Source organism: Hippoglossus stenolepis, chromosome 4, assembly GCF_022539355.2.
Source record: "Hippoglossus stenolepis isolate QCI-W04-F060 chromosome 4, HSTE1.2, whole genome shotgun sequence".
Classification (NCBI taxonomy): Eukaryota; Metazoa; Chordata; class Actinopteri; order Pleuronectiformes; family Pleuronectidae; genus Hippoglossus; species Hippoglossus stenolepis.
Genome location: NC_061486.1, coordinates 16750385 through 16769028, shown reverse-complemented (window position 1 = coordinate 16769028; position 18644 = coordinate 16750385). Strand labels below are relative to the sequence as shown.

Here is an 18644-nt window from a genome sequence, read left to right as displayed (position 1 = left end):
ACTTAATTAACCTATCAATCAAATTTGATGCTCCTGGTGGAGTCATACACAAAGACACACACGTACACACTTTACGCACCTCGCACCCTCCCCTGCAGCTCCGTGGCCATCCATCACAGCTTCACTGACTCCGCTCAACCACAACTCAGAGCCAATCACACAGAGGTTAGGGACTAACGGAGTGCTTGTGAATGTAAGTGTGTGTGTGTGTGTGTGTTTGGGAGAGAGAGAGGGAACCCACATTTGCTTTGGGAACAGACACTGAGGCGTTTCATGCCTTTGAAGCCCGTTTCAGCAGAACTGAGGGAGAGGCCGAGCGGGTGGAGTGAACTGTGACTACTGATGGTGTGTGGTGGAGGGTTGGCTCGCTCGCTCGCCCACACACACACACACACACACACACACACACACACACACACACACACACACACACACACACACACACACACACACACACACACACACACACACACACACACACACACACACACACACACACACACACAGACAGACAGACAGACAGACAGACAGACACACACAATTATTGACAACTACAACTGAAAATCAGAACAATAATGACATTTATTTCATCTTTCCTCTAAAGCTCTGTAGATAAAATCAACAGTTACAAATATACAGTTTTACATCCTTATATTTTCCAGAACTTTTCCTGCCAGCCCCCTTGAAAAATGTCCAGAAAATGTCTGAATGAGCCCGAGGACATTTCAACCACGTAATGGACGCAAAACAGAGAAGAAAAAACAAAAAGAATATAAATATCTCAGGAGGAGGCTCCAAACACAGAAAAGACGCTGAAGACGTCGATGTGGAAAGACAATGATTGGAGAGTTTTTGGTGATGAAGGCCGACACTGGTGTTGATGTGCTGAAGTCAAAAAACATGATTTCCACAGAATTTCTTTTACACTACAGGCCTCCTGCTGAGCCCGTTTCCGGATGTTTTCCTGTTGTTGTTAATGTGTCTGACCCGAACAATCTTCTGGTGCGTTCTTCATATGTGAAAGGCAATCTCTGGAAAAATATCTGGACCCCATTTTCCTGAGTTCATGTCTGAAAACGGTTTAAAAAGAACGCAGCCCCAGTCTGTATCCACTGGTCGGGGTTCAGTCCGCAGGGCAGGCAGAGGTGCGTGACCACCTTCACCCTCTCTGAGCTGGTGTACAGAGGCAGCCAGATAGTCTCCTCTGACGCAGACGAGTCAGCAGCAGACGTCTACGATTGAACATTAAATACACAAATTAATAGATGTATTCACAGTTAGTCTGTAATAAGAGTATTACAATGATAAATTATTGAAATCTCCAAAGATCCATAAGTTAGGTTCAGCAATCTGCCGCTGACAGACAACTGAGGAATGTATCAGTGTATCCAGTTTCACATAATACAAATCATCTAAATGCAGAAATTTCAGTTTTGAATAACCAATAATTATTTCATTATGCTGTTACACAAACTAGTGCAGAGATGATCAGTCAAATAATTGATTTGTCAATTTACAGAAAACTACCTGGCAACTCCTTTGCTTATTGATATATTATTTGAGTTCTTTTCTAGCAAATAATGCCAAACAGCTTGCTGATGACAGTTCTTTTTAAAACAATATGAGGATTAGCTGCTGTTTTATATCATCATAAACCTGTAACTTGGTGCAAATTAAATCTGGATCTATTGGATTTAAATTGGGCCTTGGCAGAGGTATGCAAACTTATTATGTGATATAATCATTAGTTAGTTGCCACCCGACTGATTACACTATGCTGATGTTTTAAACACAATTACATACCTGTGGAACCCAGGCCATGTAGCAGGGCGGCACCGCTGACACACTGGGAGAATTGTGTTGATTCTCACAAAGACGGACACCATCAAAACTACAACCCTCCAACTGCAGACCTCCAACCTTAAAACAAGAAGAGAGAGAGAGAGATAGAGATTAGGTGAGAGGAGGCAAAGACAAAAATAAAAACCAAGTGATCATTGCAAGAATGAGAAAGCCTGAGGAAGGGGGGGTTAACAAAGAGGAGTTGATAAAAGCAGCAGATTAAAGACCTGAGGAGACAAAGATGACGGAAACTGTGATGACGAGAAGAGAGGGAAAGAAAAGTGAAGAGCATAGAGAGGATGTAAACAAGAGGAAATGTGGAGGGCGACAGGCGGACACACTTCGCGGTCGCCACATTAACATGTTATGCACATGGTACATATGAGAGAGAGAGAGAGAGAGAGAGAGAGAGAGAGAGAGAGAGAGAGAGAGAGAGAGAGAGAGAGAGGCGTATGTGTGTCAGTGAAATCAGTCCAGTGACTCAGGGATTTTCCACAGTGGGACAGACATAAAAAAAGAGGGAACTCTGGCATCAAGTCAGATAAACACAAGTGACGACTAAATCACCATAATCTGAGGGAGAGAAAACGAAAGAGGGAGCGAGAGACAAATTCAGAGAAAGCTGCATTGTGTTTGTGTGTGTGTGTGTGTGTGTGTGTGTGTGTGTGTGTGCATAGAAGAGAGCTCGTTGCCTCTCAACAATTATCCCCTTTCTCTTCCACTGTCAGATGTCTGAGTGTTTCCCTTCCCGCCCTGCAGCTGCAGCCTCTCTCTAAGCACCCACACCCTTCGACTCTCTCTCTTTAAAGTTCACGTCAAGTCGTGCCCAGTTTTATTGGCTCGACAGAAATGAAACAAAATCCTTAGAGTATTTAAATTGCAGACAATATAATTATATCACCCTCAAATCAAAGCCCGAAAGGCAAAGAAATGAAGAGCGGGAGTGGGTTTGTGCATTGTGTATGAGCTCCCAGTTCTTTAAATGTAGGAATTTCTGTCTGTCAAATGGATCAAAAAGCAACGAGGGAGCAGAGATTACAGCTGTCAAAGACAGACTCTAATTTTGGTGCAGATCAAGGATCCCCCCCCCACACTTTCTTTACCTTTTTTCAATACTCATTACTCATGGACCTTGATGAAAAAAGTCCGGCATTTTTAAAAGACATTTATGAGTGTGTGGAATAAAAATCTGGATTTAACTGTGGTTTCATGAGGGGACTGTTAGGCCTTGGCAGAGGTATGCACTCTGCTGAGTGCTATTCTAGTTACATTATATTCATCACTCAAGCTGCTTTCAGACCTCCGGAGATCCTCCTGAGGGGAGTGTGTGAGAACGCAAATGTCCGACTTAGAGCCTCCGGAATTTCTGAAGACTTTCTCTGGCCAGCTTCCTAGTAAAAGGTTCACAGAAACTTCGGAGGAGCTGATGTGAGAACACAGCAGGAGATCCTCTGCAGGATTCACCCTGCGCGAATGAGGGGGGTGATTACGTTTCTAACACGCAGAAATTAAAAGAAATTATAAACACAAAAACAAATCAAATATCTCAGGATGAAAAAGAAAAGTAACACAGGTTGAAGATCTTCAGAGGTCATGTCTGAAAACGGCTTCAGTTCCAGTCTGTCTTTTTTAAAGTGTCAGTATTTTGCAGTGACATAGCAGCAGTATGTCTACATGATCTGTGGCTTGAGTGGTAATTGTACCTTCACTTGCAGTTTGGCCTGTGCAATGGGACTCCTCCATGTGGAGACAAACACCAAACTATCCATTGAACAACCCATGGACCTAAAAACCAAAAAGATGTGGTTAACTTCAGCATTCATGCTCTTTACTTCTCCAAAGTGTGTTCAGACTCACATGCACAGTAACGCCTGCAGTTTCAGTGTTACCTGGCTGTTTCCTGTCTCAGGGCATTGAGGAAGGTATCAGGGTGGAAGAGCTCAGACAGATCCAAGGTGTCTGAAAGAAGAGCTTGTCGACCTGCACGCTCCACCCAACTCTGCACGGACAAACGTACACAGACAGAAACACAAATTATTGTACCAAAAGAAAATAAGCACTCAAATATAACACCGAAATTGGGAATTAAGTCAGTTTTACGCAGGAGTCAGGTGGAACATTTAGAGGGTCAGTTAAAGATAATGAGAATAAACACAATTTTCCTCATCTGACACAAAGACTCGACTCTGTTTGGTTACAGAAAATACACATAGCTAATGTTTGTGCTGTATTTACCTCTTTAAACTTACGTAGAGAATGTGATATGTCAGTGCTGATTTCTGAGTCAGTGTGTATTTGTAAATGAGAGATTAAAAAAAGAGCTACTTATTCTGCAAGCAAAACTTAAAGCCAATAAAATGTAGCAACTGTTTAATTTCCTCTCGTCCTTTTATCACCACGTCAACAAGCTGATAACACTGGAATCCCAATTATGTCCTAATGGAGTTCAGCATATTTGTGCGCACACACACACACACACACACACACACACACACACACACACACACACACACACACACACACACACACACACACACACACACACACACACACACACACACACACACACACACACAAATTCCCTATGGGCGTTCCTGATTTGGAAGGTTGATAGTGGCATTGACCTTTTAACACTAAATTCTAATCAGTTCATCTTCAAGTCCAAGCGACCGTTTGTGCTACATTTGAAGAAATTCCCTAATAGTGTTCTTGACATAACTTGTACAAAATGGGACGGACAGAAAACCCAAAACCTACCATCACTGGTGCAGAAGCAGAGAACACAAACATGAGGAGTGAATCTGAATGACTCTGGACAGGAGCCCTCTATGTCTCTTAGTGTTGATCCATGTTTCCTTATTCAGCAACATCTGCTTTGAACAGGTGCACAGCCTCTATCTGTGTCACTTCAGAAACGAGTTAGTTTTAATAAAAACAGCTCACGACTTCAGGTGAAATAACTCACAAAGAAATCTGCTATTATTTTGTACTTTTTTCTTTTTCTCTGGGGCACCACAACTGATGGGCCCTGGTGACACTTGCAGCTGACAATACTAAGACAGATGTAGGCATATTTAAGCCGCGAGACTTTACCTAAGATTGAGGTCTAGTTCTTTCCTGGGCCCTTTTTTGCCGTTATTATTTGAATGTGTAGTTTTGTCTGAATCACCATAGAAACTAGAGGGATTTGGAGGTCAGCTGAAGAAAATTGCTGACAAATAAAGGCAGAGTGAGAAAACATCTGCTCCAACCTCTTCTTTAAATGGAGTCGTTTTTAGAACAGTGTCAGTCGGCACTGGCTTTATGCATAAATTGGGTTGAACATTATACCAAGGAAATAATACGCACAGATGAAAACCCAAACTCACACACACAGAGGCACAGAGTTGTAGGCAGATGTGAGAGTGCACACACCATCATGCACAGAGAAAGATATTTGGCTGGTGTGTGTGTAGGTATGCATAGTGTTTACTTGCATTACTGTATGTGTGAGAGCATTTGAGTGTTTTCAAGGTCGTCCTGCACTTCTGGGTGCAGTGCTGCACTGTTAGCTGTTTTCTTTTCCTTTTTTCTCTTCAGCAGCTCCACACAGCAGCAGCTCTGGCCGACTCCGCCTTTATTAGGCTGATTAGCTTACAGGACACAGACACACTGCTAACAGAGATATCACTCAGTACTGAGCAGACAGTTAAGGACAGTGCAGCCTCCAGAGAGACACACACATGAGGACAGATGGAGAGCAGGTAAACAGGTAGGCTGGCAGACAGAGAGAGGAGCGAGTGAAGACAGACGGGAGAAATACGCACAAACAGATGTGTAGGCAGGAAGGCAGACAGAGCGTGGCTCGCCCACACAAATAATGAAATGCCTCAAATTCACTAATAAATAAATAATTTCTGACTGTGTGTGTGTGTGTGTGTGTGTGTGTGTGTGTGTGTGTGTGTGTGTTGTGGTCTGCCAGAGCATACTGAGGTAGGCGTACAGTCAGACACAGTGGAGAGGAGACAGAAAGTCGTTTCAGCCAGAGCCTTTGTTTCCTGGCACTAGCCAAAGGCTGGTACTTCCCAGAGCCTCATGATTTTATTTATGAAGTGCTTTTATAAACATTATAATTTTTAAGCCATAGTTTTAGTAACCACATTGCCTAAATCCCTTTTTAATAATTTCAATCTGAGCCATAACTTTGAAGTAATCAACGTCATTCTATACTGCAAAATCTGTAGTCCGCGGCAAATGCAGGATGTTTTAAGACATCTGAGGTGAAAGGTGCTATTCAGAGAATTTTATACTATAAAATGCTGTAATATTTATCACTAGTAGTGGACAAGGCTCTCAGTAGGATATAAATGCATGAAGGATTTAAATGGATCCCTCAATCAGGATACTAATGCTGATTAGAAAACTTTTCTTAAAGCTTCTTCCCAAGGGCGTCTGGGTTTTGTAACAACCACTAAAAGTGCAGAAATGTAGTTGCTGCAAGTGAACAGATATTTCACAATATTTTTGTTTGGGTGGAGATGCCTGATAAAAGCAGGCCTGTGTGAATGTCAGTCCCTGAATGTACCTGAATGGCGACAGCCCGTGTTACCACAGCTCTGAGGTACAGCATTGGCTCCTCTGGTCCCTCCCATTTGTTCTGCCATGTTGAAGGACACTGAAACAGAAACAGGCACAAAAAGAACGGGAATAAAATATATTGAGAGCCATTATGGAGAAACACAAAGCCCAAAAATAAAAGTGTCAGCAAGAAAGTAAGTAAACCCTGTTATTTTCACTGTTGACATTCGGTTAGCGAGGTGCTTTAGTCGGGCTGCTGTGTAGCAACATTCCCAGAGAGCCACAGTGAGCAGGACAACTACTTTAAAGGAAAGTAGCTAATGTCTGTTTAAAAAGTTACTACATTTTTACTGCTGCCAGATTTGTGCCTTGGCTAATTCTTTTTTACACACAGTCACGAAACCTAAATGGTTCTTCAATTCTTGAACCGAGGTAAATACCCTATCTCGCCCTATACAAGCAGTGTTTCCCATAAATTATCGAGAATATGGCAGCCCGCCATGTACTCATTATTCCCGTGTGCTGTGAGCAGAACCATTTGCAGTGTTATTTGTATTTGCTCTCCTGCAATTGTCCATAAAGTTTGTACTGTCCACGCAAACAGTCAGACCTCATGGTTTCACCTGCAGTTGCCCATATACCCACAAGTGACAAGAATTCAATGATTCATAGATTGAATGATGTCTGTGGGCAATTCTGCAGAGAAAGTGAAAATAAAATCTTTCCATTTATTTAGATCTACTCTTAAATGTAATCAGTTCTTCCTTGGGTCATGTTCCACTCCCCCACAAACTTCCATGCAGATTGGTTCAGTGAATTTTGTGTAATCTTGCTAAGTAACAAACCATCAAAGGCTGATGAGAACATAACCTCCTTGGTAGAGGTAATTAAGTGATGCCCTGATAGTGAAGTGTGGAATGTGCATAACATGTGACCTCAACTTGACCCCTACCAACGGTGCATGTCATCCTCTTCCCCACCCTTGTTTCCTGTCCCCTCTAACACACAGATAACAATGGAAACGCTGGAGCCTGCAGACTCCTTCCATAAATACATTTAAACACAGTACTGTGTCGTAGCCTAGGAGACCATATACTGTGGTCTCGCTCAGACATAAGTGACAAATGCAATTTGTGTGTGTAGGTGGCAAAAGAACGCTACCCCGAGGAGACAAACTCTGGAGAAAGTTGGTCCGTGTTGCTTTCTCTGTTAAACACTGATCAAAGAGTTGCCTTTCACACACTTTGACACACACACACACACACACGCTTATACGCGCACACAGTGGGAGACCAAAGATTGGGAATTTTGATGTGATATTCAAGTTTTAAGTCATAATGAAACTAATAGGGAATTGATACGTCTCTCAGCTGTGAGTCAACCATTCAGTCAGTCTCCAGCTGTGTGTGTGTGTCACACTTTAGTGTGTGAGGAGATAAATATGAAGGCTTATGTTGTGTTGCTGAAATGTCTATGGTTGAAATACCAATGTCTACTCATGATAGGTTAGACAAGTTAATAATGACAGAAATCTCTAGAATTACCACCCTGCAGTTGTATGCCTCCGTCAACCAGTGCAGTTTTAGTCTACAAACATTTTTCTTCCAGACTCATATGAGGTCACCATGATCTTTGATCTTGAACCACTGAAATTTAATCAGTTAATCTTTGAGCCCAAGATTTGAAGCGATTCCCTAAAGACAGAGTTGAGACAAAAATGTGTTTTATGAGGTCACCGTGACCAAGGTGTTTGACCTCTCAACACCAAATTCTATTCACTTTAGGAGTTCAAGAGAACATTTGTACCAAAATATGAAGAATTTTTTTAAGATATCTTATTCACAAGAATGGGATGGATGGATTGCGACCCAAAAACAATGACTTAGAAAATAGTGACAGAGGACCCATTGAAAATATACCAATTACAATATTAATATATCAGTTTCAAACTAATATTTAGTTTGAAAGTATTTTACTAATTCCAGCTGTATTTGATGAAAACTAAACCTTTTAGGGCTTCTGAGTAGATATATCATCTGCGAACACTCGTTCCAAAATATATTTAGGTTTTGTCTTTGGTAAATTCATACCAATTACACATAGAATATCAGGAGGCATACACGTGTGTGATCTTGTACGGCAGCTCATTTAACTGGTTGAAATAATCGCCATGGTAACTTGCTTCATTTTTTCAAGTACCAAATATGGTTTGCTGGCAAACTAAAGTTCTGTGATAACAAGACTCCTCTGGCCACTTCTTACTTCTGATCCTCAGTTTGCATGAAAAAACAGTCATTAGTGATATAATTAATCCAATTGGCCCAAAAATGCCAGAGATTGCTCAACCTTTAATCAAAGAGCCATCCCTGCATCAGTCACCATGTCTTCATATTAATGATCTTTCCACTGACTAAAGGCTGTACTGATATTTATTTCTGTTATGTGGCGCTGCTTACCTCTCTGATGCTTGGGTAGTTTCCAAGTATCTAATTATTTTTTACTGCACAGTTGAGGACAGGGGCAATGGAGCTGATCCCTCCAGAGCAGCGCCTGCCACACTTTTACAATATTATAACTCCAAGAGGTTCATTTTTCCAAATGTATAAATCACATCAGCAGCTCTTTCTGTTCCTCTTCTCTGATTGAAACCAGGCTAATCAGTAATGCTTGGTTAAATCGCGTGTTGTCATATATGTCAGCAGATGTCTATATGTAATCAAGTTTTAAATACACAGCGTCATCTACATTAGAGAACAAATGTCAGACTGTATGGGATTCAATGGTAGAGCAGGAGTAAACCATTAAAATTCTGTGGTCCAGATAGAGAAACTTTCCTCAAGCAAAGTACCAGGAACATCACAATGTCGCATTATGATTCAGTGCAATGTACTTTGAAATATTACGTGCATCACAGACACAGGTCTGACACACACACACACTGACTGTCAAACCAAAATGAGTATAATGCAATTATATTTTAACAATATTTAATGTGAGTTTTCACATTGAACTGGAGGGAGTACTCCAGTTCTATGGAGTACCACTAATGCCCTTTCTCTCATTTCAAATATACAATAAATTAAAAAAAAATTATTTTAAATGTAAAAAAGTAATTAATTTTGGTAAAATAAAAATTAAAACTGTTAATTAAGTTCTTCTTGTTAACTAATATTCTTTTAACGATTTCCCTCTGATAGCCCCTAATTTCTTGTTCGGGGAGAAAAGTGAGCTCTGGTTTGTCATTTCAGGATTTTAAATCTGGACTGGATTGGAATAGTGTTATTTCACATTGTTGTCTTCAACAATTGCCACAGTCTCGGAACATATGAGATATACTGGTTTTGAACTGCCTGTTTAAAAAGAAAATATAAGAGTCTGATGAGTCTTGAGTAAAATGTCCTCCTTAGAATACCTATTCATATTTATTTATTTAAAAAGTTCAAATATTTATATAATATTTATTATTGCTCAAAATATGTCTGCTATGATGGATACTGGAGAATGGTATTATTATAAAATGTGCAATGTTGAGTTCTGACACACAGAAGCATTCGGCAAGAGAAGAGCTTTACTCTATTCTAATGCTAATTAGTGTTGGAAATAAAGAGTCTCACAGCATAGCACTGATAAACTCATACAAAAGTTCATACGAAACAATTATTTTCCCAACCGAGTCAAGATAAATTTATATTACTTCATTTCACTTTGTCACTGTGAGGTCTCTTCTTTCTAAGTGAGGAGAAAGTGGCTTCTTGTGTCATCGTTTTGACACTGATGTAAAACTTTGCCTATCAGGGCCACAAAAGTCATTCGTTTTTAAACTGTGCTGCTAGTGAACTTAGTTTGTGTTAAGGATTTGGTGGTTTGGCAAAATGTACAGAAGCATCATCAAAGATAAGAGCTGCTGCAGCTTTTTCCAGGGTTACATGATGTTTTCAGCCAATGATATGATATAATAATAATATACTTTTTTACATACTGTGATTTGCAGAAATATTTATTATCTGGGAGAAGCAAATTTTCAGCCTGAACTAATATTTATGTACCATAATTAATCATCTTAATTTATAAAAAGTTAATGTCGTACTGAACTAAAAAAACATTTGCTTGATTATCAAACAGCTCATTGAAATGTAGCATTTTGACTAAGTCCGAAACAGACAGAGGGAATATTTTAAAATGGATCCTAGAAATGATCATAAGGAGAGAAGCTGTGCTCACTACGTTGGGTTATGGGAAGTGGTTCATCAGATGAATTCAATGGGGGAAAGAGGAAATAAGAGCTCATCTGTTTTATATACTGGGCTGTTACCTAGGTCAGCCATACTGCACTACAAGGTGTCCTCATTTGTGGAAACTCATAACAGATGGACACTTAACGCAGAAATATGGAAATCATACATTTTTTATATCTCCTTTGGTTGATGTGAGTTCACTGGGTTCACTGTGACCGTGGGTTCTGATTTAATGTGATGGGTATAGAGTTGATTAGAGTGACTGTATGGTTGTGGTGTTATTATGTAAAAACATAATTATTTCTGTTTTTCTTTAGTTTCACACATGAATAATTTTCTTTAATTTAAAACATTATAGTGGATTACATTTTGGTGAACTGCATTTGTCTGTTACATAGGTCAAGCAGGTTATGTTTTCACCCTTGTCTGTCTGTTTGTTGATTTATTTGTCAGCATGCGTACTCAAAAACTACTAAAATTGATTTACACCAAACATGGCGGAGGGATGGAGCCTGAGCCTGGGAATAATCCAGTAAATTTACACTTCAGATCCAGAAAAATCTGATATATTTATGCAGATCAGGATCTATGGGTGAATTTGGTGTAGATCCACAGAATAGTCCTTATTCAGAGGAATGTTTGGCCTTGGTTGAGTTGAGATTTTGCATATAATGTCCATTATATGTTTTGGTTTTGCTTATATTTGTTAAATGAAAAGAAGCATGGTAAGAAGCAGGGTAAAAATACCCACAACACAGTATCGTAATATTGAGACACTTGAGGAGACGTCTTCGAATGCCAGGTGTGTGAAGTGATTGCACCGTGATTGCTGATATCTACAAGTCAATTCTTTGAAGCCTATGTTTGCCTGCACCTGGGGAATCAACCTTAATACAGTGAGGTGAACTTTTACACACACCTCTTTAGCGAGATTAAAATTAGACAGATCTGATCATTGTTTTATGATGATGTGAAACATCTTGTAAGTCACTTGTGATTCAACATATTTCCTCCATTTTGGCTCTTTGATTTTGCAGACGGACACAGTAAGGCAGTGAATAAGTGGTTGAAAGTCAATCTCCCTGTTTAACTTTATATTCACAATTTGATATTAAATGTTAAATGTTTCCCACTGTATATACCACAAACACAAAGCAGCATGTTTATATTTTCAGCGGCTCCCTCTTCTTACCTCTTGATTGAGCAAGGCAGTGGCCAGTTTCTGGACTTCAGGAGTCAGCAGCTGTGTCCCTCTGATGACCTTGCTCAGTGCAGCCAGGGATTTGTGGATACTCTGTGAAAACACTTGCATATTATTTCATATTCTATGGCAAAGTTTGAGGGGATGTGTAGCTGCAGAGTCATTAATCATTTGATTGCAGAGTTGTCGTTCCTATGACTAAATGTCTGATTTAATTTAATTTTTCACACTAATTTTATGATTCACACTCATCTCATGCATCTTCATGAAGCAAAGCCCACTTTCCATCATTCTTACCATTTTTATAGATCTATCTCATTTATATAACAAGGTACACACTATTATATTTGATGACAGCCACAAATGTAAGTGAGCACAACCCACAGATAATTAACTTTTTATAATATCATTTTTATAATTCAAAATTATACAATCATACAAATCTAAAGAATATGTATTTTTAGCAAACCTGGACTAAGCGGATAGCATTGAACTGCTCCAGAGCGATGAATGACAAGACTGGTGACCCATGACCCTCCGCAGGCGGCGCCACCTTCTGATGGATCAGTGTAGAGCCCTGATAGAAGGTCAAGAGACAGAGAGCACATTAGCACCATGACCACACAGTGGATAGATACTGTATAATGATGGATAGAGTGGGCCAGCGAGAGATATGAAACTGTCATGTAAAAATACGTAATCTTACCAGACTGACACTGAATTTTAATAAGGGAGAACATTTCTTTTACTCAAGAAACATAAATACTGTACTTGGTCCTTTCACAACAAGAAGATGTAACCAAACAGGAAACTGTTTCTCTCTGTCTCCAGAGTAAACCAAGAGGACAATTTGTTAACATTAGTTACCACAGAAATCTACTGAAGGTACACCAAGTGTTTATGAAAACAGAGGAACACAAATGTAGATATTCTGTTGTATTATGTTGCAGATATCGCACTCTGTACTCGCACCCTATTTTGTTTTCCCACACAAATGCTCAGCAAGCGGCAAAGGAGGAAGGAGGGGGAGAGGAATGGAGGGTGTGTTGGATAGAGGAGTGGAGACAATGGAAAGTGAGAGATGAATAAGACGTGAAAAAAAAGCTGCTGGGGTGTTATTCAGCTTGTCTACGGCTCCGCTATTGTCTCTATTCAAAAATGTGACTAAACAGCCAAATAAACACTTTCCGCTGTCTCATGAGTCTCGCCTCCATCCAGACTGAATACAGATTTACCAAAATAAAGACAATAATTTCTACATACACACAGTGTATACACACAAACACACATGCAAATGCATACAAAAAAATACACCAAGTCACACACACACACACACACACACACACACACACACACAGTGTATACAGTATCACAGACTGTATATAAAAATGGATAGTATGACTGCTCCCCGGAGGTAAAAGAAAACCATTTTGATCGCCACCTGGTGGCTGGCTGCAGTAGAGGTCATAGACCCTCCTCCTTCATGTTAGTGGATGGGACATGGAACAAACTAAAAAGTCAAAGTAAACATCAAATTGTTTCTCAGGGATGGTTTCTGTAATTTTAGTTGTTATCACACTGTTGTTTGTTCAAGTGTTTATTTCCCCGATAAGATCGGTAATAATTAGCGATCAGATGCGATTAAAACAGGGTGAAATGTCATTGAAGAGATGAGACTGACCCGAGATTGGTCAAACTTGTGTTTCAAAGGGAACTCACTACCACAGCTCCATTCCCACGATCACTACCGCGCAGACTCTGGCTCCAAATGTGCAAAATGTCAGCATTCGTTTCCTAGATATTTTGCCTTCATTTCTCGATAGTAGGAGGATATGGAGACCCGCCATCCATCTCTATATACAGTCTATGGTACACAATCATACAGATGTGCACTGACATGAACATTAACCTTCATACACTCATGATGAACATGCACAAACACGAGAGCTCAAGCTCCACATTCTGGCAACAAATATCCACTGAAAGTCCAACAAGGAGTTCACTGACAACAAAGGGCCCGTTAATTGAAAGCAGCCAGACATGGATTGTGATCTATGGGAGAGCTAGCTGGTGATACAGTGAAAACCATTAATCATTCAATCATTCCCCTTTCAGTAAACAGGAAATACAACTGTGCCTGCGAGGGACGGAGAATATAAGTCAGAGAGGGGGAGAGAGAAAGAGAGGAATAGGCACACATGAGAGAGGGAAGGGAGAGCAAGAAGGTTCGTAATTTACAGCATGAGAGTGAATATAAGAGCGGCAGAGTAAGGCAACAGGAATATGGTGGCTAAATTATTTAATGTAGAGGTAGATGTCCTTTTGATTTGAAAGGTGCTGGTCTCCAGGCAACCACACATGGTAGAGCTACGTGGCCCGAGCAAGCCGGTGGCTATCGTACAGCGTGCTCAATTAGACTCTACTAATTTCCAATTAGCTTTCACAGCATTTAATTTAGATTAGTTGCTGCTGCACGGGCAATGTAAAAACATGATTTTGAAAACAAATAAAGACTCGTGTGGAACTATCAAAGAATACAAAGAAGTAAAGAGGAGGGAAAATCGAACAGTGTTTTTCCTCCTATTCAAGTGTAAACACTCAGCAGGTAGTGTGAGTTGTATGACCAAATGGCTGAGAATACGTAGGTATTTAGCAAATATTAGAGATTTGGACAGCAAAAGCAAAGAGAAGAGAGAAATGAATATATGATCTCCAGCAATCTTAACACAGAGAGATCTTTATAGCAGTTTAATCAATCTATCAGGCAGGGCTACAGGACAATTAAACAATATCATTAATTATCACAATATAATTTAAATTAATAGCAATATACCAAAAGTCCAAAATAAATCGATGTATTGCTTTGCATTAGCATCGTTGATGTACCTCAGATTTGTGAAATGTTTTGCTGTTTATTAAATGTTGGTCATTGTTAAAAACCTCCACCTTCACTTTAACTTTAAACCTAACAGAAATATAAATGTGACATATATCATGATTATTATCGATATCAACTGATATGAACCTTTTATCTTGATTACATTTTTGGTCATATCACCCAGCCCCACATTTAGGATTGACATGATAGAGTTTGAGGTTTTGACCGCATCAGTTAATGGATTTGATCTCCAGGAATCTTAACACTGCGTTCCTGTGATTCCAATTCTAATTTCATGGCATGAGGTCAAGAGTCATGGAGGAGACACCAGGAGACCTTTATAACAGAACATGATGAAATGCAGTTCAAATTGATAGAGAAAGATTTGGAGAGTGGTCTGCAGAAATTACATAAATGTAAGAACAGTTTGTGATCTCTCATCTTAGAGAAAGAAAGAGTAAAAAAAAAATAAACAGAAAAAATAAAGAACTGACCTGGTTGATTTTCTTCCATAAGTTGAGGACAGGTGAAAGTCCATTCGACCAGAGCTCCCTGTCAAACTTGGACCCAGTTGCTACTGGGCGGCTCAGGACACGCAGCTGGGAAATCACCTGTGAAGAAAATCAGATATAAACAAAAGCAAATTGTCCAACTAAACAAAAGTGTTATAGACAAAAAGAATAAATGTGTCTGTTGCATGCATACTGGTAAAAAGTTGCCCCAAAATAAATCTAGATGTCCATATTGTTGACAACTTGCTTCATATAATTAAGACAGGGATTATCATAAAAAGACACATTTGCAACATCACACTTCTGTGAAATCTTATGTCTTCTGTAAAAAAATATTAAATGGAATAAATACGCACTTTTACAAATTTTACCCAAACACAAAAAAAGGTTATACAAAAAAATTACTATTAGCTCTGGAAACCCTGATAACAAATATCTACATATCTGGTGGCTACACTCTCTCACTGTTTCAGGTCTGGAAATATTAGTGTAAAAAGGTCCAGAACCCAAACACATCTCCTATCAGCACCTTACACACCTTATCAAACATGCTTAGCTTTTATCTAGACACAGTGAGTGTGTGCGTTTGTGCAGTTGTGTGTGACTCTGTGTGTGTGTATGTTGTGCGGGAGGCAAAGTGTCTGATAAATGGCTTTCATTCGGTCCAGGAGAACTCTTTACTAACACCTGCTTTATCTTCCCTGCTCAGGAGGGCAGGGACACTTTGTGTGTGTGTGTGTGTGTGTGTGTGTGTGTGTGTGTGTGTGTGTGTGTGTGTGTGTGTGTGTGTGTGTGTGGGTGTGTGTGTGCGTGCAAGTAAATGTATGCAGGTTTTTATGGAAGAGAGAGAGAGAGCGAGAGCGAGAGGAAGAAAGAAAGGGGGAGGGAAGGATAAAAACAGATAGCTAATCTAGAACTTCATCCTGATGAATAAATGGGAGCAGCTGAGATGGTGATTTGAAATACATTGGGGTTCAAATGTATTTAAAAGATATTAAGATTTATTCTTATCTCAACCAGCGACGAACAGGCAGAGGCTGCATTTACTGTCATACCCGACTGGAAAGTGAAATGTTACCAGACAATGTCTCTGTGCAAGGAAGTCCGTTTTAATCTGACTGGGTGCAGTCAAATGAGGTGAAGCTTTTACTTTAAATCAGTGTAATCCAGGACTGTGGATCAGAGTTTTTAATCAGAGGAATATTTCACATGGTCTTAGTCAAGATGATGTTCAATGAAAACAAATACAGAGCATTTTGCCATTATGGATATAGGATAAGCATGAAATAGGGAGAGAAAGCGAGGAAGATTCGCAGGAAAGGGCGAGGCGGGAACTGAACCGGCAACCGCTGCAGGAGGCTATGTGGGCCGCCTGCGCTACCACATGAGCTAGTGGGCGCTACTGAGCAGAATATTGATGCTACTATACCAAAATATATGAACTGAATATAAGCACAATGAGAGATTTATTCAAAATACACTTTATGGTTGAGCAATTGCTTATTGACTTACCTTATGATAAAATGCCAATGATAGATTTCCACTTTTGAGTTTCTACTTTTCTACTACATGCTCATGTCACTCATCTCTAATCACAATCTCATCATCATGACATCAGCTGTGTCCCAATTCAGGGGCTGCCTTCTTCTATGCGGCCCCTTAGAACACGAGGGCTGGGCCAAAATGAGATGGGATGGTCTACAGAGGACTTCTCTGATCACATGTCCTACACTTGTCCCGCCCTTAGTGCTGTCACAAAGTAACAGAGCTGAAGTTCCAACACGACGAGAAAGTTTGAATGCCCCTTTTTTTACATGTGTACCATTAGCTGTTCGGTTGCTTAGGTCTGATACTTAAGGATTGGATGTCTCGTCGCTTGCCAGTGCCATTTCCTCGGTTCGTCAAAGAAGCGCAATCAATCCTGGGATAGGTTGGCCCGAGAGAGATCCTACCATTGGAGCCTGTGTTTCACGAGGTGGAACAACACATTTGTTGGCCACATTTAGAGGAGACAGTCTAGTCGTGCCACTGTGATACTATCGTTCTTCAATTGCAGCCTCTGAAGGATGCAGCCCCTGAGTAAAGGCACAGCTAGTGAGTCTGTAAGTGCAAGAAAATCCTCTCTTTATATTTCAGACCATTCTGCCCCATCAATAAACTCATCATATATTTTTAAATGACATCCACCAAAACCAGTGATTATCCCACTGTGGTTAAGTGCCCAACCCACAAACAGCCTTTGGGGAGAGAGAAGGCCATGAAGGGGGGAAATGGGGGGTGACAGAGAGAGAGAGAAAGAAAGAGCATGAAAGTGAATGACAAATGACAGTCCGGGGGAGAAAGAGACAATGACATATGGGGGAGATAGGAGGAGAGACACACACGGACACTTGTGGGAGTTGTGTGGATGACACTAGGTTGGTGGTTCCTGTGATCAGTCGACCACACTGACAATATGAATGGACAAAAATGCATTAACACCCACACAGGGACTACACACACAAGCTGTAATGTTCTGTATGGTTGCTGATGATAATTACACAGGAAAACACATACAACACAAAACGACCACCTTATTTTTAGTTCCGTGAGCAGCTCTGTTATGAAAGCAGTGATTTTGCTCTTGTTATTCAGTAAATACTGTGTGTTACATCGAGTGTGAATCATGCTAGAGACAAACAAGAGGTTGGTTTCAATAACTGAGCAGAGCAGTCAGCCGCCTTTTACTTTTCATCCTGTTCCTCTTCCATATTGTGTTTATACCTTCGATCCATTTCTTTTGTTGCAATCTCTCTCTTACACGCCCACACAAAAACACATGACAACACAAACACACACACACACACAACCATGGCATTGACTGAACACATTTGACATATGTGTGAGACTGTTGCGTTGAGTTTCATCAGAATCTGCAGTGGCCATCAACACAAACTTGCACACACACACACACACACACACACACACACACGCACGCACACGCACACACGTGCACGCACACACACACAGTATTGATACTACGTTGCTTAACTTAGTTTCCCTGCCTCTAATCCACGGCCCCTCAACTTTCTGTTGTTCTGATTGAAACCTAATATGTAGAAGGGGCATCTATAATTCTCTTCTTCATTTTATATGACACTCATATGAATATATACTATTCAGATACATTAAAACAGGTAACTGGTTTTCTTGTTATAGCTGATCTGTGTATAAATCCTGGAGGTTACGAGTGCCCCATTTAAACAAATCCATGTTTAGAAATCCTCTCTAACCTACACATCTAACCACAACCTCTTTACCAATAACAGTCTCTAAACAGATCATCTTTTTCATTTTCGGCAGACTGTTGAACATTGCACTGTACTGTAAGATATATTACTGCTGCAGTCTACACATTTTAAAATCGATTGACGCAACGC

The 18644-nt window shown here is 40.2% G+C and overlaps 1 protein-coding gene across 3 annotated transcripts in view; it reads right to left on the bottom strand.

Moving 5' to 3' along the window:
- Window positions 1-563: 563 nt before the first annotated feature.
- LOC118106293 (cytoplasmic dynein 2 heavy chain 1) overlaps window positions 564-18644 on the bottom strand; it is a 106164-nt gene continuing 88083 nt past the window's right edge. For all 3 annotated transcript variants that reach the window (XM_035154711.2, XM_035154713.2, XM_035154712.2), the window contains 8 exons: window positions 15208-15324; window positions 12305-12412; window positions 11827-11928; window positions 6407-6496; window positions 3732-3841; window positions 3546-3627; window positions 1804-1920; window positions 564-1232 (listed from right to left, as the gene is read on the bottom strand). In XM_035154711.2, the coding sequence (XP_035010602.2) occupies window positions 1065-1232; window positions 1804-1920; window positions 3546-3627; window positions 3732-3841; window positions 6407-6496; window positions 11827-11928; window positions 12305-12412; window positions 15208-15324 (894 nt within the window). In that variant the 3' untranslated portion in view covers window positions 564-1064. The remainder of the gene's footprint in view (window positions 1233-1803; window positions 1921-3545; window positions 3628-3731; window positions 3842-6406; window positions 6497-11826; window positions 11929-12304; window positions 12413-15207; window positions 15325-18644) is intronic.